At 42.8% G+C, this 25149-nt stretch overlaps 1 protein-coding gene across 1 annotated transcript; it reads right to left on the bottom strand.

Moving 5' to 3' along the window:
- Positions 1–561: 561 nt before the first annotated feature.
- Positions 562–25149, bottom strand: LOC311134437 (large neutral amino acids transporter small subunit 1-like). The gene is made up of 10 exons (XM_084168118.1): positions 24402–25149; positions 18119–18244; positions 7111–7216; positions 4275–4319; positions 3913–4036; positions 3629–3732; positions 3433–3529; positions 3061–3210; positions 1822–1999; positions 562–1702 (listed from the first exon to the last, which is right to left on the bottom strand). The coding sequence occupies exons 1-10, from the start codon at positions 24979–24981 to the stop codon at positions 1647–1649; spliced, it is 1566 nt and encodes a 521-aa protein (XP_084024244.1). The 5' UTR covers positions 24982–25149; the 3' UTR covers positions 562–1646.

Raw genomic sequence — 25149 nt, 5'->3', positions numbered from 1 at the left:
AGCATTAAAAAAAAGCTCCACTGCATCTACCTATAAAAATAAACTAATTCAAGTAGAAATTCATATCTACAAAGAATGTCAAAAATAACTGCCAAAGCAGGGATTTCCAACATGTACAGTCTACAGGCACAGTGAACCAGTCTGGTCTGCCATAGATGCCGAGGGGAGGGTAAGTTCTATCACGTAAGAAGTATACCACGGACGCTCCAATCACTGTTACACGTGCATTTACCTGTCTACTTCGGTCTTCAGCTTCTCTGGGGTTAGATGAGTTCTGTGTCTGTAGTTGGGGAACTGAATAGCCTTGGCTTCATCAGAGGCACTAGTATAAGCAAAGGTTATTTGTGGGTCCTTCATGTTTGGCTATTCTTTACAAATACATTAATACTCCCCCCCTGTAAGGTGCTGAAATAGAAGCCATGGTAACAGACAGAGATGATGCCCTACTGGGAAGCAGTTGACTCCCTGACTGGGTAATGGCAGAATTACTGAGAAACAGTGAGTCTACCATGAAAATCTGAACAAAAGTTCTAGCTTTGGCCTACAAGGAATTGGCAAAAAGCCAGGTCACAAATGTCCATCACAACTGCATGAAAGCACAGATTGCAACAACATGAACACACGGATGCCAAACCCTCAGTGAAATAATAGTTTAAACCAGAGGACATTTCTCTGCAACTCAAATATGAAAAATAAAAGTAACATCATCCTTATAAAAACAACATTTGTGGGTCATGGTTGGATAAGAGTACAAAGATATTCAAAAATACAAATCAACAAAATCTTTACAGGTCCAATGCAGCCGTTTTTATATTATATTTCTGGGTAACAATTAAGTTTACTGTGATTGTTTTCAATCAAAATTGGAAAAAAGAAACAAAAATGGCTTCTTAGCAAAATACAATTTCTCAAACAAGAATTTTTCTAGGACTGACTGGGAGTGGTCTGAGTGGGGAGGGGAATACTGAAAACTAGCTGTTATTGGCAGAGAGGTTTGGAACTCTCTTATTGGACTAGTAACTAATTTACCAGGCAGGCCAAAGCTCCATCCCACCAAAACAGGCAGACATTTCAGGTAGTCTTTTCAAATAGCTCTTACACGAAATGGGCATTATGATCATTTTCACAATTTCACAGTATTATTCCAACCTCGTAGTATGGAAATCTAAAACACAGGAAAACCATGTTTTTGACTGCACTGGCCCTTTAAAACTGATACTTTACAGTGAAAACCTGTCTGAAGATATCCCAGCACTTCAAACAGCCTATGGGCAGGGTGGAGTTGGCCGTGGTCCCTGCCTGGTACGGAGGAATGAAAGAGGGGCTCTGACGGGTACACCAGTCTGCAGCATGTCTCTCCTTCACTACAACACTAGGAGATCAGGGGGAATGATTGGAGAGTGCTTGAAGAACACATTAATAGGGGATGAGTTAAGGGGTACACTGGGTTCAGGGGTAGGGGTGCAGGGTAGATGAGCGATCACTGGGTTCAGGGGTAGGGGTGCAGGGTAGATGAGCGATCACTGGGTTCAGGGGTAGGGGTGCAGGGTAGATGAGCGATCACTGGGTTCAGGGGTAGGGGTGCAGGGTAGATGAGCGATCACTGGGTTTTCCGTGTCGAGGGGCTTCGTCGCTTTATCTCCTCTTTAGGACTCCTGTGGTACCACCTCCATCATCTTCTGGCACAGCGCCGTGGAAGAGACTGGAGAGAGAGACAGAAATACACACCGTCAGTTATAAATCACTGTATAATCAGAAACAGACTACATCATGAAGATAGATCAATAGAGTACAGTGAAGCAATTCATAAGTAAAACTTACAGATTAATTGAAGGAGCCATTTGGGCTTGTTTTGCCACCAAACACCAATGAAGTAGACTGGGATTCCCGTGGCAATGATGCCAAAGCCGATGGCACACTCCACAGGGGTTTTCCAGATGGACACCACAATAAGGAACATACAAGCCAGGACGAAGCTGATCGGCAGAAGGATATTCACCTGGGGGAAACGTTTCAATGGGATACTGAATAAATAAACCAGGACAGACAACCACATTGAAACTCCCGCTAACAAAATACACAGAGAATGACTGGATTCAAACTAAACCCATAGAGGAAATTGAAATAGTAAAATAATGTGAAATTGTATGACAGTAATTGGCAAAGCATCTTTATATACTAAATATAATATTTAAAATCCAATATTTAAAAAATAGAGAATGCTTTCATCAGCAAATACTGCTTTTCATCAGGTTTACTGGAGGTAAATGCCTAAGGTTAAAGTTCTGACAAGGGTTAGAGGTGAAATGCTGACTAACCAAATGGCGTTCATCCAGAGGACTAGAGAGAGAGGGAGAGTGTTTGTGCTCTTGGTCACACTGTGATCAGAACACTGACTCACATCCAGCTGCATGTGGAGCATCAGACCAGTAATCAATTGCCATCTTTTCAGAGGCTGCCAAAGGCTGTGTGATGTTGAGCCACACAAACTTAATGAGTACCAGCGAGTGTGTATATGAGTGAGAGATATTCAAAGACTGAGAATTGAATTAACAGTGTTAAAAAAAACTCCACCCCCTCCTCTATGGTGGCACAGAGCAGGCCACTATAGGGTCCTCTGTCCCAGACCCAGTCCCAAACACACATGACAGATTTATGTGGTAAATAGATAGATAGATCCATCTGACCACCAGCACTGTGCAGCGATGGCCTCTTTCACTTCACTGCCTCTCTCGGCCACTCCCCTCATTAACACATCGCTATGTCAACCAGGCAGATTGTTTCAGGCCATTAGGGGTCCATTTTGGGGGCAGGCAGAGGACCTACAGTTGCACAAAGGGGCTCTGTGTGCCCAACAGTCCCAGGGCGACTGTATCAGTGCACATGCTACTCTACCTTCACTAGCCAGCAGCTCATGCCCATGGCAGGTCACACTGCAGCCTACGCCTCCAAGTAACCAGTTCCAGCTCCTTTTTCCATTCTCTCTTTCTCCCTCTCCCTTCTCTCTCTCTGGTGCCTGATCAGTTGATAACAGGTTAGAGACATTACACATATTCTCACCTTGATTGGTCGTTCCAGCTCAGGTTTCTTGTAGCGCAGCCACATCATGCCGATGATCGCCATGGCAATACAGAGCCAGTTGAAGAAACTGAAGAAGTTGATGACGGAGAAGATGTCGTTGGAGAAGGCGTACAGCAGCGTCATCAGGCACTGTGAAGGAGAAAGGGAAGTGTGAGAGGTTTGTGAATGTAGCACACAGCAGTGACTATCAACGACAGCCATGGAAAATAGCAAATATGACAATAATACTGAGCCTCAAACCTCAGGATCAATGTTTGACTTCCAATATGTTTTACTTGTTGAATGATGAGAGCCCTTGGTGGTGGGGTGGTTTTGAGAAGCCCCTGGTTAGAGGTAGGTTTGTGTACGTACTGTGAAGATGAGTGAGGGCAGAGGGGTCAGCAAGTTGGGGTGGATCATGGACAGCAGACTGGGTAGGTGGCCTTCTCTTGAGCCCACAAAGAACAACCTGACAGAGAGGACAGGGGTTATAGTAATTCTACATACACACAAACCAAAGTGGAGCATACTCATAGTTGGTGTGTGTGAATGAAACAGTGTGTGTGACCTGGATGATGTAAAGAGAGAGCCATTGACGGAGCCGAAACAGGACAGTCCCACAAACACAGGGATGATCCAAGCCATGGGGCCCAGGTGGTAGTTTCCAAAGTCCTGAAGGACAGACACAGAAACAGACAAATAATATCAGCAAACTGTCTATCTATCAGTCACTGGGCTGTGTGTACAGAGACACACAGCGATGGATTTCTAGCCGGAGATTGAGTATGCTTAAGGGAACATAGAGGGTACGGTATGTGCACACTGCATGTTGTGGTCTGGGGGAGAACTCACCACAGCCACAGCCTCAGAGCTGAGCATCTCATCTGGGCTCAGAGTAGTGAAGTAGGCCAGGTTAGTTAGTACGTAGACAACAGTGACGATGGGAAGGGATATGATGATTGCACGAGGCAGGTTCCTGTGGGAGAGGGGGCAGTGAGGGTTACGCACAGTTAAACTCTTCAGCTCTGACATTATACCTCCTTTGTATACCTACGTCGGAAGAAAATCTCATGTAATTCTAACTTTAATACGGACTGACAAAGGAATCGTGCTAACATAAAACATGCATGTACCAGTAATTATTTTTAATTCATAGGGAGTCATTCTTGACCTATAGCATGTTACAGGGAACATAGAATAGAGTTGACACTCACTTGTAAGGTTCAATCATTTCTTCTGTAACAAAGTTCAAGTAATTCCTGCAAGATAAGGATGACATGGTTTAGGTTTCCATCCAATTGGCGACAGATTTTCATGCAAATATTATAGAATCTGCATAAAGACAATATGCGAATTTTTCCACCATTGGTGTGTTTCCATCGCATTTTAAACTCTACCGATAGTTTTGTCACAAAAACTGTTGAATTAAATAGCAAACGGGCCTACTCTGGTCTTGGCATGTGCACTCTAACCAACAGCTCACAGATACAGGTAGGTTAGTCTACATGATGAGATTATTATGGATAAGAGCGAGAATATTTTTATTTGTCAAAGACGGCAGTCAAGCATCGATCATCATGACACCAGACTAAGACTCTTGATATTTATTGGAAAGGAGCATCAAGATCCTGTGAAGTTCATCATACAGTTGAAGTCGGAAGTTTACATACACTTAGGTTGGAGTCATTAAAACTCGTTTTTCAACCACTCCACAAATTTCTTGTTAACAAACTATAGTTTTGGCAAGTCGGTTAGGACATCTACTTTGTGCATGACACAAGTCATTTTTCCAACAATTGTTTACAGACAGATTATTTCACTTATAATTCACTGTATCACAATTCCAGTGGGTCAGAAGTTTATATACACTAAGTTGACTGTGCCTTTAAACAGCTTGGAAAATTCCAGAAAATGATGTCATGGCTTTAGAAGCTTCTGATAGGCTAATTGACATCATTTGAGTCAATTGGAGGTGTACCTATGGATGTATTTCAAGGCCTACCTTCAAACTCAGTGCCTCTTTGCTTGACATCATGGGAAAATCAAAAGAAATCAGCCAAGACCTGGTTCATCCTTGGGAGCAATTTCCAAACGCCTGAAGGTACCGCGTTCATCTGTACAAACAATAGTACGCAAGTATAAACACCATGGGGCCACGCAGCCGTCATACCGCTCAGGAAGGAGACGCGTTCTGTCTCCTAGAGATGAACGTACTTTGGTGCGAAAAGTGCAAATCAATCCCAGAACAACAGCAAAGGACCTTGTGAAGATGCTGGAGGAAACAGGTACAAAAGTATCTATATCCACAGTAAAACGAGTCCTATATAATAATATAATAATAATAGTAATATGCCATTTAGCAGACGCTTTTATCCAAAGCGACTTACAGTCATGCGTGCATACATTTTTGTGTATGGGTGGTCCCGGGGATCCAACCCACTACCTTGGCGTTACAAGCGCCGTGCTCTACCAGCTGAGCTACAGAGGACCACATATCAACATAACCTGAAAGGCCGCTCAGCAAGGAAGAAGCCACTGCTCCAAAACCGCCATAAAAAAGCCAGACTACGGTTTGCAACTGCACATGGGGACAAAGATCGTACTTTTTGGAAAAATGTCCTCTGGTCTGATGAAACAAAAATAGAACTGTTTGGCCATAATGACCATCGTTAGGAAAAAGGGGGACGCTTGCAAGCCGAAGAACACCATCCCAACCGTGAAGCACGGGGGTGGCAGCATCATGCTGTGGGGGTGCTTTGCTGCAGGAAGGACTGGTGCACTTCACAAAATAGATGGCATCATGAGGAAGGAAAATGATGTGGATATATTGAAGCAACATCAAGACATCAGTCAGGAAGTTAAAGCTTGGTCGCAAATGGGTCTTCCAAATGGACAATGACCCCAAGCATACTTCCAAAGTTGTGGCAAAATGGCTTAAGGACAACAAAGTCAATGTATTGGAGTGGCCATCACAAAGCCCTGACCTCAATCCTATAGAAAATGTGTGGGCAGAACTGAAAAAGCGTGTGCGAGCAAGGAGGCCTACAAACCTGACTCAGTTACACCAGCTCTGTCAGGAGGAACGGGCCAAAATTCACCCAACTTATTGTGGGAAGCTTGTGGAAGGCTACCTGAAACGTTTGATCCAAGTTAAACCATTTAAAGGCAATGCTACCAAATACTAATTGAGTGTATGTAAACTTCTGACCCACTGGGAATGTGATGAAAGAAATAAAAGCTGAAATAAATCACTCTACTATTATTCTGATATTTCACATTCTTAAAATAAAGTGGTGATCCTAACTGACCTAAGAAAGGGAATTTTTTACTAGGATTAAATGTCAGGAATTGTGAAAAACTGAGTTTAAATGTATTTGGCTAAGGTGTATGTAAACTTCCGACTTCAACTGTAACTTATTTCATCTGTAGCCTAATAAACTGCATGGTTTCCCGAGTCGTAGTGGGAGGACCACACACCATATCATCGCGTTTACTTTGATACAATGGTTATGAAATGGCGTTTCCATTTCTCGCATAATACATTTTACAGACACAAAAAGATCCCACCATGTCGAATAAACAAATTATTTGTCGGCATTTATAAAATGATACCGAAACTTCCTGTTTCCATCACAGCTGTCGTGATTCTTTTTTTTATACGGGATGACTTTACTGCCATAAAAACTGTGGATGGAAACGTGGTTACAGACAGAACAGAACACTGTGTGTACATCTATTGTAGACAGGCTGTGATTTCATTAAGGGAGAATGAGGATAAAGTATTCAATCATACAGTCATTTTCATGTCCCATAGAGCAACAAAACATCTAATACACAGTGCTAAAAAGACCAGGGAGGAGAGGGAAGAGGGAGAGAAACGGGGAAAGAGGGAGTGTTAGAAGTAGAAAACTGAGCACCATGCTCACTTAGTAGAGTTCTTAATTGGTCAGCCCTCCTAAGAGGGGGTTTACAATGGGATTACGTGGAGGACAAAATGCTGGCCTAGTGTTCAATAGTCCTGGATGTGTCAGTCAAGTTCTCTGTACTTACCACCCTCCATAGGCAAACAGACCACTGTACAGGGCTAGACCAATATTCCCAAAGTCGTAATTTGAATTCTTGAAAGAATTTTCTGGTAGGAGGTTGACTGTGTCACCTGGAAGAAGGAAAGAAAGAATTGGAAAGGTAAGTCCAAAGTTGACACTGAATTATTGACCAAAAAGTGGACAGAATCAGCAGCCCTGTGAATTGTGTCAGAGCAGGGCCCTGTAATGATGAAACACAAGATAACATAATTGAACCATGAAAACTAAGATTAACATGAGAAAGTTAAAATAGCGGAAGACTAGACAAATATACCCTGTCAAAATACCACCGTAATATAATTCAGAGCTAGATCAAAAGTCTGTGAGCATGTGGTGCATGTCAGTAAATCCACAACTCAGGGGGGTAGAATGGCAGTTTTATTAAATGGAAAACAAGACAAATATGTGGAGCGTGTGCCTGAGGGGGGGCACAAGGGATGGACATTCCAGGAGTACCAGCCGGCCCAAAGAGCCAGACATCCTCTGAACAAACAACTCCCAGTGTGTTGTTTCAGACAGAGGCCCATGGTTAACCAGGACCAGCACTGGGCCGTGAGAAACCACCTGTCCCTCTTCATGTAGGACCATGACCTTCCACCTTTATTGTCCCCCAACTCCAACCCTAAAGCCTGCTAAAGCCTGCATGACACCCCAACATGGAAAGGATCTTTCCAGGGTTGTGCAATGTCAACTAGTACACTGAAACTCTATGAGACAAATTCATAGGTAACCAGAGTCCTATATACACGGAGTGTACAAAACATTAGGAACTCCTTCCTAATATTGAGTTGCACCCCCTTTTGCCCTCAGAACAGCCTCAATTCGTCGGGCATGGACTCTACAAAGTGTTGAATGCATTCCACAGGGATGCTGGGCCATGTTGACTCCAATGCTTCCCACAGTTGTGTCAAGTTGGCTGGCTGTCTTTTGGGTGGTGGACCATTCTTGATACACACGGGAAACTGTTGAGCGTGAAAAACCCAGCAGCGTTGTAGTTCTTGAAACAAACCGGTGTGCCTAGCACCTACTACCATATCCCGTTCAAAGGCACTTAAATATTTTGTCTTGCCCATTCACCCTGTGAATGGCACACATACACAATCCATGTCTCAATTGTCTCAAGGTTTAAAAATATTTCTTTAACCTGTCTCCTCCCCTTCATCTACACTGATTGAAGTGGATTTAACAAGTGACATCAATAGGGGATCATAGCCTTCACCTGGATTCACCTGGACAGTCTATGTCATGGAAAGAGCAGGTGTTCCTAATGTTTTGTACACTCAGTATAGATCTATCTGTGGCTCTGCTAGGAATTGCTTTGTCAAGCATCCAACATCCCAACAGCGTATTGGCTGCTCTCCACACACAACATATACACACAGGTTTCTGAATGCCTTGAGATTGATGGTGATGGAAAGGTGAGAGGCTGTGTGTGTGAGTGTGTGTCTGGGTAGATGACTGACTGAAAAGAGTCATGAGAGGCCAAGTCTTGGCCTCAGCTCATGTGACCCACCGACCGCCCCAGTCAAGCCTCAGGAGCCTGCCATCAGTTATTCACATGACTGCAGTACCAGGCAGAGGGAGGGATGCAGTGGCCTTAGGGTCAGGCAGGGAGACCGGCAGACAATGGGTCAGGCGGGCCCCAGAGGCCAAATAGCCCTGTATAAACGGAGTATTACCAGCAGACATAACTCTGCAGAGAGCAGATGAGCCCTGAGGCAGTTTGTCTGAATGGGAGCTACCACTGTGAACACACCACATCTTTCAGACACACAGTGTATGTATGGGTGAGCTGTATGTTTCAAGTTGTATTAGTCATATGTAGAATATACACATGGTATACACCGTCCAATTAAATGCTTACTTGCAGGTTCCTTCTCGATAATGCAATAACAATAAGAAATAATAAAAGATAAGAATACGAACCAAGTAAATAGCTCAGTAGAATAAACATTTTAGCATAAGTATAATTTATAGTCCAATATTTACACGTGTTTTGAGGAAGGGGGGATTGGGGGCAAATGTTTAAATTGTGCAGTATTTAGCAATAATAATAATAAGAGTCTGGTAGCATCAGTTGTGATGTATGTGTAGCATGAATGTATGTTTGTCTATCTATCTATCTATCTATCTATCTATATATATATATATATATATATATATATATATATATATATATATATATATATATATATACATATATATATATATATATATACATATATATATATATATACATATATATATATATATATATATATATACATATATACACACACACACACACACATATATATATATATATATATATACACAATCTGTGTAGGTGTGTGTGAGTAAGTGCATGTGTGCTAAAGTGCGGAGAGTCAGTGCAGGTGGTCAGTTCAGTTCAAGTGTTCAGCAGTCTGATGGCTTGTAGATAGAAATGGTCTCTGAGCATGTTGGTATCAGACCTCATGCTCCGATACCGTCTGCTAGATGGTAAGGGACAGAACAACTCATAGCTGGGGTGTTCGGGGTCCTTGATACTGCGGGCCTTTCACAGGCACCGTTTCGAGTAGATGTCCTGGATGGGTGGGAGCATGTTCCCAGTGATGTACTGGGTCGTCTTCACCACCCGCTGGAGGGCCTTGCGGTCGTGGACGGAGCATTTCCCGTACCAGGCCGTGATGCCACCAGTCAGGACGCTCTCGATGGTGCAGCGGTACTATTTGTAGAGGACTCAGGGTGACATGCCGAATTTCTTCAGCCGCCTTAGGAAGTAGAGACGCTGTTGCGCCCTCTTGACAAGAGTGGTGGTGTTGTTGGTCCATGTCAAGTCCTCTGTGATATGTGCGTGTATCTCAAGTTTCTCAAGCAATTTCAGGTGTACACATCACGGAGTGTATCCCTGTTTGATGAATAAAGGTTAATTAATTCAAACCAGTGAAACATTAGATTACCCTAAAAGAGCTGTCCTCTTGTAAACTTTTACCTGCACCTTTCTGACAGAGATTAGATCTCTGACTCACTCCATTAGAGTGTTCTCTATAGCTGTGGGATAGTTAACAGACACAAAGACAGCTAGTACTTTCACACACATGCTGCCAAAGAGGCGCGGTGATGAGTTGACATAATAAAATGGGGTCATACCTGGTATACTGCCTGTATTCCTGAGTTTATACAAGGGAATATATAAAAAAGATGGCTGCCACATCCCATCAGATCAGAAATTGATTAGATCATCATGTCCAGGGCGGTAGGCATAGAAGATGCATGCCCCCAAACCACAATCCTAATATTTTCAGGAACTCCTACTGAGTAGTAGATGACTGTGGAATAGTACCAGTAAGAGGACACAAGGGCTGAGTTTGATTGGTCAAAAGATAATGAATGAAAATAATATCAGAATTGGGCTGCCTGTGTAAACGCAACCACTGATGGCCAGCACAGTGTACATATAGTGCTTTTAGAAAGTATTCATACCCCTTGATTTATTTCACAATTTGTTGTGTTACAGCCTGAATTCAAAATTGATTAAATATATGATTTTCTCACCCATCTACACACAATACCCCATAATGACAAGGTGAAAACATTTTTGCAAATGTATTGAAAATTAAATACAGAAGTATCTCATTTACACACAGTACCAGTCAAAAGTTTGGACACACCTACTCATTCAAGGGTTTTTCTTTATTTTTACTATTTCTTACATTGTAGAATAATAGTGAAGACATCAGAATTATGAAATAACACATTTGGAATCATGTAGTAACCAAAAAAGTGTTAAACAAATCAAAATATATTTTATATTCTAGATTCTTCAAATAGCCACCCTTGATGACAGCTTTGGACACTCTTGGCATTCTCTCAATCAGCTTCACCTGGAATGCTTTTCCAACAGTCTTGAAGGAGTTCCCACATATGCTGAGCACTTGTTGGCTGCTTTTCCTTCACTCTGCGGTCCGACTCATCCCAAACCATCTCAATTGGGTTGAGGTCGGGGGATTGTGGAGGCCAGGTAATCTGATGCAGCACTCCATCACTCTCCTTCTTGGTCAAATAGCCCTTACACAGCCACTAAACCCAAACCAGATGGGATGGTGTATCACTGCAGAATGCTGTGGTAGCCATGCAGGTTAAGTGTGCCTTGAATTCTAAATAGATCACAGACAGTGTCACCAGCAAAGCACCCCCACACCATAACACCTCCTCCTCCATGTTTTATGGTGGGAACTACACATGCTGAGATCATACGTTCATGCAAAGACACGGCGGTTGGAACCAAAAATCTCAAATTTGGACTCCAGACCAAAAGGACACATTTCCACTGGTCCAAGCAAGTCTCTTCTTCTTATTGGTGACCTTTAGTAGTGGTTTCTTTGCAGCAATTCAACCATGAAGGCCTGATTCACACAGTCTCCTCTGAACAGTTGATGTTGAGATGTGTCTGTTACTTGAACTCTGTGAAGCATTTATTTGGCCTGCAATTTCTGAGGCTGGTAACTCTAATGAACTTATCGTCTGCAGCAAAGGTAACTCTGGGTCTTCCAATCCTGTGGTTGTCCTCGTGAGAGCCAGTTTCATCATAGTGCTTGATGGTTTTTGCGACTGCACTTGAAGAAACTTTCAAAGTTCTTGAAACTTTCCATATTGACTGACCTTCATGTCTTAAAGTAATGATGGACTGTCGTTTCTCTTTGCTTATTTGAGCTGTTCTTGCCATAATATGGACTTGGTCTTTTACAAAATAGGGCTATCTTCTGTATACCCCCCCCCCCCCACCTACCTTGTCACAACACAACTGATTGGCTCAAACGCATTAAGAAGGAAAGAAATTCCACATATTAACTTTTAAGAACACCTGTTAATTGAAATCCATTCCAGGTGACTACCTCATGAAGCTGGTTGAGAGAATGCTAAGAGTGTGCAAAGCTGTCATCAAGGCAAAGGGTGGCTATTTGAAGAATCTCAAATATAACATATATTTTGATTTGTTTAACACTTTTTTGGTTACTACATGATTCCACATGTGTTATTTCATAGTTTTGATGTCTTCACTATTATTCTACAACGTGAAAAATAAAGAAAAACCCTTGAATGAGTAGGTGTGTCCAAACTTTTGACTGGTAGTGTAAGTATTCACACCCCTGAGTCAAAACTTTGTAGAAGCACCTTTGGCAGCAATTACAGCTGTGAGTCTTTCTGGGTAAGTCTCTAAGAGCTTTGCACACCTGGATTGTACAATATTTGCACATTATTCTTTTAAAAATTCTTCAAGCTCTGTCAAGTTGGTTGTTGATCATTGCTAGACACCCATTTTCAAGTCTTGCCATAGATTTTCAAGCCGGTTTAAGACAAAACTGTAACTAGGCCACTCAGGAACATTAACGGTCTTCTTGGTAAACAACTTCAGTGTAGATTTGGCCATGTGTTTTAGGTTATTGTCCTGCTGAAAGGTGAAATCATCAGACTGAACCGGGTTTCAAGCAGACTGAACAAGGTTTTCCTCTAGGATTTTGCCTGTGCTTAGCTCCCTTTCGTTTCTTTTTTATCCTGAAAAACGAACCAGTCCTTAACGATTACAAGCACACCCATAACATGATGCAGCCACCACTATGCTTGAAAATATGGAGAGTGTTACTCAGTAATGTGTTGTATTGGATTTGCCCCAAACATAACACTTTGTATTCAGGACAAAAAGTTAATTGCTTAGCCACATTTCTTGCAGTATTACTTCAGTGCCTTGTTACAAACAGTATGCATGTTTTGGAATATTTATATTCTGTACAGGCTCCCTTCTTTTCACTCTGTCAATTAGGTTAGTATTGTGGAGTAACTACAATGTTATTGATCCATCCTCTGTTCTCCTATCACAGCCATTAAATTCGAACTGTTTTAAAGTCACCATTGGCCTCATGGTGAAATCCCTGAGCGGTTTCCTTCCTCTCCGGCAACTGAGTTAGGAAGGATGACTGTATCTTTGTAGTGACTGGGTGTATTGATACACCATCCACAGTGTAATTAATAACTTCACCATGCTCAAAGGGATATTCAATTGTTTTATTTTTACCCATCTACCAATAGGTGCTCTTCTTTGCGAGGCATTGAAAAACCTCCCTGGTCTTTGTGTTTGAATCTGTGTTTGAAATTCACTGCTCGACTGAGGGACCTTACAGATAATTGTATGTGTGGGGTAGAGATGAGATAGTCATTCAAAAATCATGTTAAACACTATTATTGCACACAGAATGAGTCCATGCAACTTATTATATGACTTGTTAAGCACATTTTCACTCCTGAACTTATTTAGGCTTGCCATAACAAAGGGATTGAATACTTATTGACTCAAGGGGTATTTTACTTTGTAAACATTTCTAAAAACATAATTCCACTTTGACATTATGGGGTGTTGTGTGTAGACTAGTGACACAAAATCACAATTTAATCCATTTTAAATTCAGGCTGTAACACAACAAAATGTGGAAAAAGTCAAGGGGTGTGAATACTTTCTGAAGGCACTGAATATTCTGTCACACCAGCCAAGGGGAGACACAGGGTTGTTCTGATATAGTGAAGGTTGGTTGTAGCTGCTGCCTAACCTGTATTTCTGAGTTATACGGTGGAACAAAAACAAACAGGACTGCCACGTCGTCCTATCAGATTACATAGTTTAAATCACGCCCTGGTCAGTGAGCGATGGCCCTCGTGGCTCTGTGCTCCGCTAATCTGTCTGGAATAGAAACAGCTATCTGTCAATCCTCATTTGACACTTCAGTTTAATTCTGATTTGCATTAAGAAACAGGTACAGAAGTTGTCTATTTGACATGAGGGCTGTATGGGAAGAAGCATTGACATTTAGGCTTAAGTAAGACCCCAGGAGTGTCTTTACTATTTACCCCCATCTTTATCACTAGTTAATTTACATTAACAACCGCCCCTCAGGTAAGGCTAAGCTCTGAATCCACCTCTTCCCATTTCTTTGTCAAGAGAGATAATGGCTTGGCCTACAAGCAAGCAATCTCCAGCTCCAGGTTCTCCTAGTTTGGACCAACTTCATTATTTGGTCAAGATAACAAAACAATGGCCTAGTAGTTTAAAACGTCTTAATACAATATCAGTGTATAAACAGCAACTGGTGGACTGCATAGCACATATCTGGCCTAACCTTTTAATCAGGTGCTTGACAGGTAGAAACAGGTAAGCCTTATATGATTGGCCATGGTAGACCAGGTGGGAGGTGGGCATCTGTGTTGTGTTTGGGGAGGGGTTAAAGTCGGTCACAGCAGCATGGTCAGGTTGTAAATAAAGCATTGAGAGATCCTGCTACACTACTGACTACCGTACCTTCAACTGAACCAGCAGAAAACATGTGATGGCAAAACCAAGGCTGGGCTGCCTCTTTCATTAGAAGCCAAGGGGAGAATCTTGTTTTCAAACGGAGACATAGAGATGCCATAGAGACACGCAGACAAGGAATGTCCCTACAGAGGACTAAGGACTGGCTCCCAAAGACAAACAAAAATGTTTTGGATTGAAAAGGAACTTGATCATTGGAGTAGCCTAATCAGATTATTTTTGTAACAATCCTGTTAGCATTAACCTGGTAGAGCCTATTACCAAATGAAGGAAAGACCCAGAATCGTACACTTCATCCGTTAACCCTAGGCGACGGTCTGGTGTAGACAACAGGCATTTTAAAATGCACTGAAGTGAGGATGTCTCTCAGTTAAGAACAGAAGACAAAGACAAGTGGAGCGTTAATTTGATCTCTGTGGTTAGATTTATCTCTCCCACCCAGTGGAGTCCCACCCAGACCAGACCAGACCAGAGCAGACCAGCTCAGGAAGAGCCTCCTCCATACAACAGCCCTGAGCTGGCAGGAGGACCCTAATAACTCAATATAGTGATATTTCACAACACTGAGTCAGTCACAGGGCAATAAAACTAGTATCACCGACAGACAGATATAGACAGACAGACACACTTAAATAATTTAGCAGATGTTCTTACAGTTAGTGCATTCAACTAAAGACAACCACTACCATGATCATCGCAAATAAAACCTCTATAAACAAATTGCCTCTATTTGAAAGATCAGTCCTAGAAAAAAAGTACAACAGTTAAGTGTTAAAATATTTTCTTTTTGTGAGAACTTAGCGGACAGTAAACAGTGTTGTTCTATGCTCATTTGGGCATGCAAGAGATTAATTGACAAATCCATCAATAGAAAACGCCCATCTGACATAAACCCCTCACCCAACTCCCACCCCTCCGCTGCAATACCATATCGACCTTGCAGACACATAGTTCTTCTTTATTAAAATATATTTCCCCCCTCACAGAACCTACCATCCGTCTGTATGTGACCACTGCAAGAGCCATGTGGATGGAGGGGAGGAGAGTGGGGCTGCTGTATTGAAGACAGGAACACAGAGTTATATATTGTATTTATCTCTGAATTATTGCTAGTCTTGAATCCACCTAGCCATATTATAATGTCTAACAAAAATATATGTAAGTACACCACCAATGTTATGGTATATTGAATCTAGTCTGGTGCTTCAAAAGGGGACTCGGTACTTCTCTGGCATGCTAAGAAACTCTCATACACTTCACCAGCTCGAAATCAGATGTATCCAAATATACTCCTTTCTACCACTTCAAACATAGTCATTAGATGTACTCCACCAAAAACACAGGATTTCACATGATGGTAACTCTCCCAATTCAGACACAATCATATTCTACAAATATTGACTCAAAGCTCTCAATGCCTCATTCTACAATCAATATCATCAAATTGTCTACATTTTGCCCTGAGTGACCCTGGGGGCAACCTCCATCGACTGACTGATTCATTCAGGCAAGCTTACGCTTCACTAAGTCATTGGCTCTTCCAGAAGAATGGCTGCTGCTGGTCTGGTTCATGCCAGTACAGCCTGCCAGTAAAGCCTGCCAGGAGTCAATGCAAATCTTGGTGTCTCGTTCTCCCTCTCTTTCCCTAGTCTCTCCATCTCTCCCTTTGTCTGGGCTCCAGTTCTGAATGGAGAACAATCCCAGGCAGTGTTCTGGGCATGCCACACCACAGTCAGCAGTTCTGACTGCGGAACAGTTAAGCCAGAGCCAACCTGACCTCTGTCGCTCCACCGCTCCGCAGGGCCGATCACATCCACCCGGCCACAGCTTCAGCCCCAGCCAGCCCAAATTCCATATGTGATCCCTAGACTAGAGTCACGGCCATGGCCCAGGTCACAGGGGAGAGGCCACAGACATTGAAAATACTGGGGGCAACCAGGAGAGGGGGAAGAGCTGTGAAAACAAGGAGGTCAACAAGAAGGGCCCAGGACCAGCCATGGCTACACAGCAGGCCATGACTACACATATTCACCCAAGAGAGGGGATCTGGCCCCTTAGGGCACAGGGTTACCTGAGAAAGGTTAGTCTCAGAAATGGTTCCCTGAGCAGCGGTGCAAATTGATGCACCTTAGACATTGCAGTCTTGGTACACTGAAAGAGGGGGGCTTGCCTCTGGTAAGAAGGGTGGCACCTCTCTGTAAGCTGTTTAGTAGCTTAAATCACTAATTTGCCCCCATGCACTGACCACACACTTCTGTAAAGAAATTCTCAGTTGCTAACTTGCTACAGTATAACATCAGGTTACAAAATCTCAGGCGTCTCCAGGACAGAGGTCTTAAAAAGTGCAATTCGTTGCACTTCAACGATACCTTTAATTATAACATAATTAAAATCAGTCTGACTGGGGGACTTCAAGGTGGCCCATAAGCCCCTTCTGGGGGAGAAGAAGAAATATATTGTTTGTATCATGTTACAAAATGGTAGCTGTACTTGCCATGAATATGTTTTATTGTATGTAATTTTGTTTCATATTTTGTGCACATGATTCTTCAAGATATGGGGCACTGTGAGTCACGGCTGGATAGGCTATGTTTCCGCTGTCAAAATTCATACCATAACCAACTACGTTACCGCTAAAACTAGCTTTTGGTTGGTCTTAAATATCCTTATCAGCGCTGCCTGAAATTAGCACTTTTTAAGGACACACCTCAAATATTTCCACTCCTCCCAGCTGATGTTAGACAGGTAAATTGCCGGTCCTGGCGTTAGGGCTGGAAAATGCCAGTGTGCCAGTTTTTACATGACGAAATTGCAAACTGACGTGCATTTGACACCTGCGCCGCCTTAATGCCAGCAGGAAATACAGCCCATAGTGTCTTATAAGCCCATGTGGGCTGGGCACCAATTAGTGTATGAAACTGAAATAAAATCAATCAATGAACTCAATCAATCATGATAATGCATAAAACACAGCTTAATTTATTGTGTATGCATGAGGTTTTCTGCTAGTCAACAGGAAGAAGACTACTACTCTCTCGGGTAAAAACAGTGACATCCCTCTGGGCAAAAACTGGTTGAATCAACATTGTTTCCACGTGACTTTTAACCTAAATCCAATGACATGGTGAAATGTTTTGTTGATTTCATGTTGAATTCACTTTAGCTGACAACTCAACCAAATCAAAACTATACATTCAACTGATGTCTGTGCCCAGTGGGATCACTCTCTAGGGCAGGGGTAGGCAACTAGATTCAGCTGCGGGCCGATTTTTGGTGGAGAGAATGGTGGGGGGGGGGGGGGGGGGACAATTATTATTATAATTTGTACACTGCAAATTGACCGCAACTAAGCCCAAAAAGAGATTGTACTTGAAAAGACCAATATTTTCATACCTTGATTACATTGAGAAACGGTCACCTATGTCTCTTTTTTTATTTGAGGGAATACTAGGGAACAGATTTCCTCAATATTTTTTATTTTTTTAGCTGAAACAGCTTATTGGCCATGAAAGCCAAGAGGCCCCGCCACTTCCTGTTCATTGTTATCGGCCCTGAATTCCTTTCCTGACCCATTATGTCTTGTCTGTTTGGTTTTCACTGTGTACCTCCTCCTGTAATGGCTGTATCTTACCTTTGCCAATCTCCACAAAGCCCACAATGATGATGAGGCCCAAGGCAAGGAGCTTGGCAGCTGCGAAGGCATCCTGGACCCGCGTGGCTGCCTTCACACTGTAGCAGTTTATAGCAGTCAACAGCACTAGGGGAAGAGAGAAACAGAGTTTGTGAGTTATTCCTTTCTATTTTTGACTACTGTCTAAAAAAGGAATAATTCTCCCTCCTTTTGTAAACTCAATAAATGTTGCTAAAGGTACTAAATGTTAGTGTAGATTCCACTCAGCACACACAGCAGGACCCTGAAACTAGGGTTGGGAAACCCCAGCCCCCATTGTGTATGTGATCAGTTCGCCGGACTACTGTGTGGTGTGTCATGTGGCACAGAGGGGGGAATCGTTCAGAGACCTAGTAAACAGATTCGAGGGAATAAAATCAAGCCCCCCACAGCCACCCTCCCCTCCCTATCCCCCAGCCTCCCCTCCCTGTCCCCCACCCTCCCCTCCCTGTCCCCCAGCCTCCCCTCCCTGTCCCCCAGCCTCCTCTCCCTGTCCTCCGGACTCCCCAAAAAAGTGATTAACTAACAAACACTTCAAAGCACCATAAGCCGTAAACCAGCCCAGGCAACAATAGGGAACACAACAGCTTCTGTGTGGACCCACAACACAAAGAGGGCCTGTGTGGGAGAGTACAGTATAGACTGGGAAGAATGGTACATAAACACGAAAACACACACTCCCGCTGAGAGTGAGAATGAGAGAGCAGAGCAGTCCTGTTGCCTGTGGGATCAGGGCAAAGGGATTAACCAAGGCACTAGTCTCAGCCTCCTAAACACACCACATGGACTGAGACTGAGGTTTCCCCCACAACCCCCTAAAGAAGCCATACACAGCCAGCCAGGGGGTCACTGTGTAAAACCTCACTACTGGGACCTACAGTATACACTCAACTAAAGCACAGCGACCTAATAACTACAAAACACTAAATAAATAGGTCACTGGAACAATAACTCACACAGTCGGTCAGACAAACCCTGTAGCCTAGCACAACAACTCAATAGATTAACAAAGTTACATGGACCAGCAAATGTGGATAAGAGTAGCTTGGTTATCCAGACTGACCCTGTCAACCACCAAGACCAGAATAAGCAGACTGGACTAACAACATATTGGCTTCAATCTTGTCTCTTTATCTATACATCTGCCTTGGCCTGGCTGAGCCCTGATCTCAGTTTCTATCATGTGGTCACTGTTGGGGATTACACACTTAGAATAGGGATTAGAGACTAGCGCAGGTACTGAACCGTACAACATTCACTCACAGAGTCTGTGAGAGCTTTTTCCACCAGGCAGGAGCAGCCATGATCCTGGCTTGAATTCAGCCTCTACAATACCACAGCCCTACTGTATACCCCTGCCGCTTCTGCTGCCGCTGCCCACACATTTCACATTGCAAAATGCATTGACAGATGGTACCGTTAGGTCTGGTATTCAACATCCACTGGGAAGAGGTAATGAACACTGATCACACAATGTCCAAAACCCTCATTGGGTTAGATGCAGAAAGAGGAACATGGCAGGGTTTGAATGTACATTCTTTGTAGGTATCACCTATTTGATCACCCGTTTCCTGCATCTGCATACTAGAATTTCATATTATTATCATTTAAAAAAAGAATACAGGCACGAACACACACACACACACATACAAACACACAATAGTCACATACATTCCTGCACCTTAATATCAGCCATTCATACCCCAAACAGAGAAATGTATGCTGTGAGAGAGAGGGGTGCGAGAGGGGCAAAAGTCTAACAGAGAGTGGGAATGGGAGACCAGAAATAAAGAAAAGTCTGTTTGAGATGACCAGCGAACTCCACAATGTGGAGTTAATTGTTGGCTAATTAGTCAAAACTCAAACTAATCCACCCATAATCCCAACTGGCTAACTCCTATCCAACACAACAGCCATGCCTGTTAGAGACTAGCCTACATTAACGTATTTACCAGCGCCACCTGATTCACAAAAACTATTATAGAACCTCTTACTGAATGTGTAGGGCAGGCCTAAAAAACCTAATTGGTTATTTGGAGAACACAAGATTGTTTATTTGCATACCAGAGCATTTGATATCAACAAAGTCATAACAGGATAGTGTCAAAATGTAAAACATCCCTTCATCACACTGATATTGAACATAAATGAGTGGGTGACATGCTTTGTCAAGTTTAATTACTATTGGGCAATTCCACATTAACGGAATTACGCTGAGACTCCGATTTATCACTTTAAAATGTATGCCAAAAAAAATACTATTTTGAAAGTTTAACAAACCATACAACTCTTATGCATAAGGACTACTTTGAACAATTTACACATAAACACATTTATTGGAAGAACTGTGCAGATGCAAAGTTTGGTAACAGAATTACGGTAAAACCTCCCTCAGTTTTTTATGCGACCACGTTTTCAAAAAACTCTGGTAGATATCTGCTCCAAATTGAAGATTCAAAGATGTCTGCAGAAAGAATGGGGTGTCACCTATATAATGACACCTTGAGTTTGTAACAATCTCTTTTGGTTATTGCACTACAGTAAGTGAAGTGGATTTACACCCGTCAAGGTCCCTGATCTGTACTGAGTAGTTCCACCAATTAGGTGCCTTTTGAGTAGTGTAACTTGGTTGGGGAAAAAATGTTTTATTTCACAAAAATGGTACATTCTGTCATAAAGAGATGACAGACTTAATTTTCAACTTAATAAAAAACACTTTTTCCCCCATCTCAAGAGGTTAAATAAATAAGAAATGCTATAGTAACTGCCTATAAAGTAAAAGGGTTGACAGTAAAAGGGTTGACGACTTCAGCTTGAATCAGCCATGTGACAGAGGGAATGGAAGCTTGTTGTGTGCAACAGGGAGGGGCTATTAAACGCCAGCATCACAAAAAAATGTACTTGTTAAAACATTTCTAGCCTGTCTATCTATGGGTAACAGGGATGACATGTTACGCTCAGTTTTCCATCAGAATTGCCAAAAAGAGTAGAACCAGCTCACCTGCTTTTACAATATGATTTGAATATTAGATGTTCAATGTCAAAGTGCTCTGGAGCAGGTTTTCATCAAGGATCTTTCTGTACTTTGCTCCGTTCATCTTTCCCTCAATCCTGACTAGTCTCCCAGTCCCTGCCGCTGAAAATCATCCCCACAACATGATGCTGCCACCACCATGCTTCACTGTAGGGATAGTGCCAGGTTTCCTCCAGATGTGACGCTTGGCATTTAGGCCAAATAGTTCAATCTTGGTTTCATCAGACCAGAGAGGTTCATGTTGGTTCTCCCATCTCCACAGAGGAGCTCTGTCAGAGTGACCATCGAGTTCTTGGTCACCTCCCTGACCAAGGCCCTTCTCCCCCAATTGCTCAGTTTGGCTGGGCGGCCAGCTCTAGGAAGAGTTTTGGTGGTTCCAAACTTCTTCCATTTAAGAATGATGGAGGCCACTGTGTTCTTGGGGACCTTCAATGCTGCAGACATTTTTGGTACCCTTCCCCAGATCTGTGCCTCGACACAATCCTGTCTCGGAGCTCTATCATTTCCAATCAATTGAATTTACCCCAGGTGGACTCCAATCAAGCTGTAGAAACATCTCAAGGATGATCAATTGAAACAGGATGCACCTGAGCTCAATTTCGAGTCTCATAGCAATGGGTCAGAATACTTATGTAAAGAAGGTATTTCTGTTTATTTTCTTTAATAAATTTGCAAAAATGTCTAAATACCTGTTTTCATTTTGTCATTATGGGGTATCGTGTGTAGATAGATGAGGATTTTTTTTATTTAATCAATTTTAGAGTAAGGCTGTAACGTAACAAAATGTGGAAAAAGTCAAGGGGTCTGAATACTTTCCGAATGCACTGTATATTTATACTCCGGACTCCAACATTGCTCGTCCTAATATTTCTAAATTCCATTATTTTACTTTTTAGATTTGTGTGTATTGTTGTGTGTTGTTAGATATTACTGCACTGTTGGAGCTAGGAATCCAAGCATTTCAATACACCCACAATAACATCTGCTAAATGTGTATGCGACCAATCAAATTTGATTTGATGCCCTGGAACAAAGCTACTGCCTCAAGCGATACATGCGACCAACAAACATCTACAGGTTGCATGCGCACATACAGTACCATCTGAGATGCAAATATACCCTCTGAGATGCACGTGCATGCGCTGAGGTTCACGGACCCGGCGCCGTCAGCGCTCATAATCGCAGCTGGATGCTTCTCAGCTAGCTAGCCAGTGTAGCCAAATTATCAAGGTGACAGCTAAAGCACAAGCAATGGGGATTTCTTGGTTGTAGTGCTAGCTAGCTAACTCTCTCAAGTTCAACCACTGCGATACTAACGCAACAATATAACACCCTGGACCAGAGCTACTGCACCGACTGGTATGTGCGTAGCACACTGACGCCCTGGATCACATAGTGAGGTAAGGTTGCGTGTGTACATACGAACTGAGATGTAAAAATACCATCGGAGACGAACGTACACGCATGTGCTTCACAGAGCAGGCGGCGTCAGCGCACATAATCTGCAGTTGGAAACGTCTCATCATTTCAGCCAGTAGTTTTGAAAGTGGTGCTCACAAGCCAAAACAGGTCCCCATATTTTGTGTGCTATGTCATCCAATTGTGTACTACGTCATCCATTTCGTATGATATGTTACGTCCTTTTTTGGGGGTGCAATTCATATGCTAAGACTGCATCTTTAACTGGAGAGAGAGAGAGAAGAGAGAGGCAGAGAGAGAGGGAGGGATTGTCCAGACTGCTTCACACTCTGGCTTTGACCACCAGACACAGAGAGAAAACAGTTATGAGCTGAACATAACAGTATGCCAGTGGAAGGGAGGACAGTAGCAGGTGACCCTGTGGTTTGTGACTACTATGATTTGTCATTGTAGCCAATTCAATTGCAGTAATTCCGTTACAGATTTTTTGGTAATTCTGTTACCGATTTGGTAACAAAAATGAATACCAGTAAAAACACTATAACTAATTGGTAGGTCTACCTTTACCTGTTACTTCTGTGAACTTTCATTATCCTCCCTCCTCAAAAAATAAATAAATATGTAAATCCTCATGAGGGAGAGAAATTAGAAAATATGTGGGGTTTTGTTAACAGCATTACAAGGCAATGTTTCTTAAACTTACAGAAGGCAAATCATTTCAAGTGTTGATATGAGATGGCAGGGGTCTTTACTTCAACATGATTGTTGTAAACATGAAGTAAATACTTTTTCTGGTAGTCTGGATGTTTTCTAAGACCCCCTTTCCATCTGTTTGACCAGAAATCAAAGCCATTACTTGTGCCTAATTTGTATGATGGGAAATTGTTGAAAAATGTATCTATGGCTTAATTTCCCTCAAATATAGACTCTTAGCTTTCATTTGACATGCTGCTATGAACTTCACGTTGGTGCTCATGGGTCCTTTTACATAATAATATGCCATTTAGCAGACGCTTTTATCCAAAGCGATTTACAGTCATTTGCGCAAACAATTTTACGTATGGGAGGTCCCGGGGATCGAACCCACTACCCTGGCGTTACAAGCGCCATGCTCTACCAATTGAGCTACAGAGGACCACATGGAAATGACCTGTTGTTTATAGCACGCACAATAGTGTAATGCAATGTGCATGAGACAAGTGGCTAAATTAATTGAATTTGCATATATGAGATCAAAATAATCTATTGTAGATGTTTCATATTTGTATTTTATTTGTATAATTTATCTTATTTTATTATTGTCATTATTAATAATGAGTTATCTGAAGAGAAATACAATTTCCATTTGAGCTTGATCATACATTATGGCGCGTGGGTGATGATGCGCAGAGCGGGGGACTGACTCTATAGGCCTACTAACCAAAGATGACGAAATAACGCGGTATTTTTTCAACAGTGCCATTCAACAGTAGCCTACACCCAGTGTTTCCATTTGGGTGAGTCTCGTGCGCGCTGCCAAGAGAACAGTGCTGCAGTAGGCTACCTTCCAGCATGTGCATACTACGATATCCTGATATGGCGCCATCCCACTGGGCACAGACGTCAATTCAACGTCTATTCCACGTTGGTTCAAAGTAATTTCATTGAAATGAAGTGGAAACAAACGTTCATTCAACCAGTGTGTGCCCAGTGGGATGCGTAAAGGAGGATGCAGCGTGTAGACTACAACAGTTCCAACTTCTAGTCGCGCTTAGTTTGGTAATAGTGAATTGCATCAGCTTGGATACTTACAGATGCAAAGACAGGCTATCAGCTTCGCCCCATTCTCGGGCACTGGGCAGTCAGGGAAAATGGGCTTGAGGAGGTAGGTAGCGAAGACGTAAGCGACAATGTACTGCGATGATGGCCGGATGATGAGCAACTCGATCCACAATTTCAGGAAAGCCGGCAGGGACCCATACACTTCAAGTATGTAAGCATAGTCTCCACCTGATTTGGAAATAGTGGTGCCCAGCTCAGCATAGCACAGGGCACCTATGGTTGAGAACACTCCACACACTGCCCAAACCACAAGGGACAGTCCGACTGACCCGGCTTCCTTTACCACTCCAGTCGGGGTCACAAAGATACCGGAGCCGATAATGGTACCCACAATGATAGCTACGCCGTTCACCAGGGTAATAGTTCTCTCTAGGACAACCTTATCTTCCCCGGGTACGGAAACCTTGTCCGGGCTTCCCGGTGCGCTACCTGTTCGGCTCGAGTTTCCATTCTCCCCTCCGGCCGGAGAGAGCATATTCTCCGTAACCTCCTTGTCTTCCACATCCCGGTCGACTGACGAATTCGAACTTCTTTTCTTTAAACTTGACATTGCTCGCTCCTGTGGGGTCACAGCTTTTCTCTTGTTGTCTGTGTCTCTCCTTGCGTAGTTTTTCTATTCAATGTCTATGATCCTGTCTGAGGCCCTCCTTTAGCGCAAAGACACGACGCTGCCTTGGCTGACACAGAGAAGCGTGTGTGCTCTGTGCTGTGTAAACGC

This window comes from Coregonus lavaretus (assembly GCF_964263955.1).
Source record: "Coregonus lavaretus genome assembly, chromosome: 9".
NCBI classification, from domain to species: domain Eukaryota; kingdom Metazoa; phylum Chordata; class Actinopteri; order Salmoniformes; family Salmonidae; genus Coregonus; species Coregonus lavaretus.
This window is presented reverse-complemented; position numbering and strand designations above follow the sequence as displayed.

Bases quoted from the DNA above. Each gene is read 5' to 3' on its own strand.
- LOC311134437 (XM_084168118.1), bottom strand. From the start codon at position 24,981: ATGTCAAGTTTAAAGAAAAGAAGTTCGAATTCGTCAGTCGACCGGGAT. The intron at 18,245-24,401 runs GTAAGTATCCAA...CTCTTCCCCTAG, and splicing joins GATAGCCTGTCTTTGCATCT to TGCTGTTGACTGCTATAAAC. The intron at 1,703-1,821 runs GTAAGTTTTACT...CTCTCTCTCCAG, and splicing joins ATGGCTCCTTCAATTAATCT to TCTCTTCCACGGCGCTGTGC.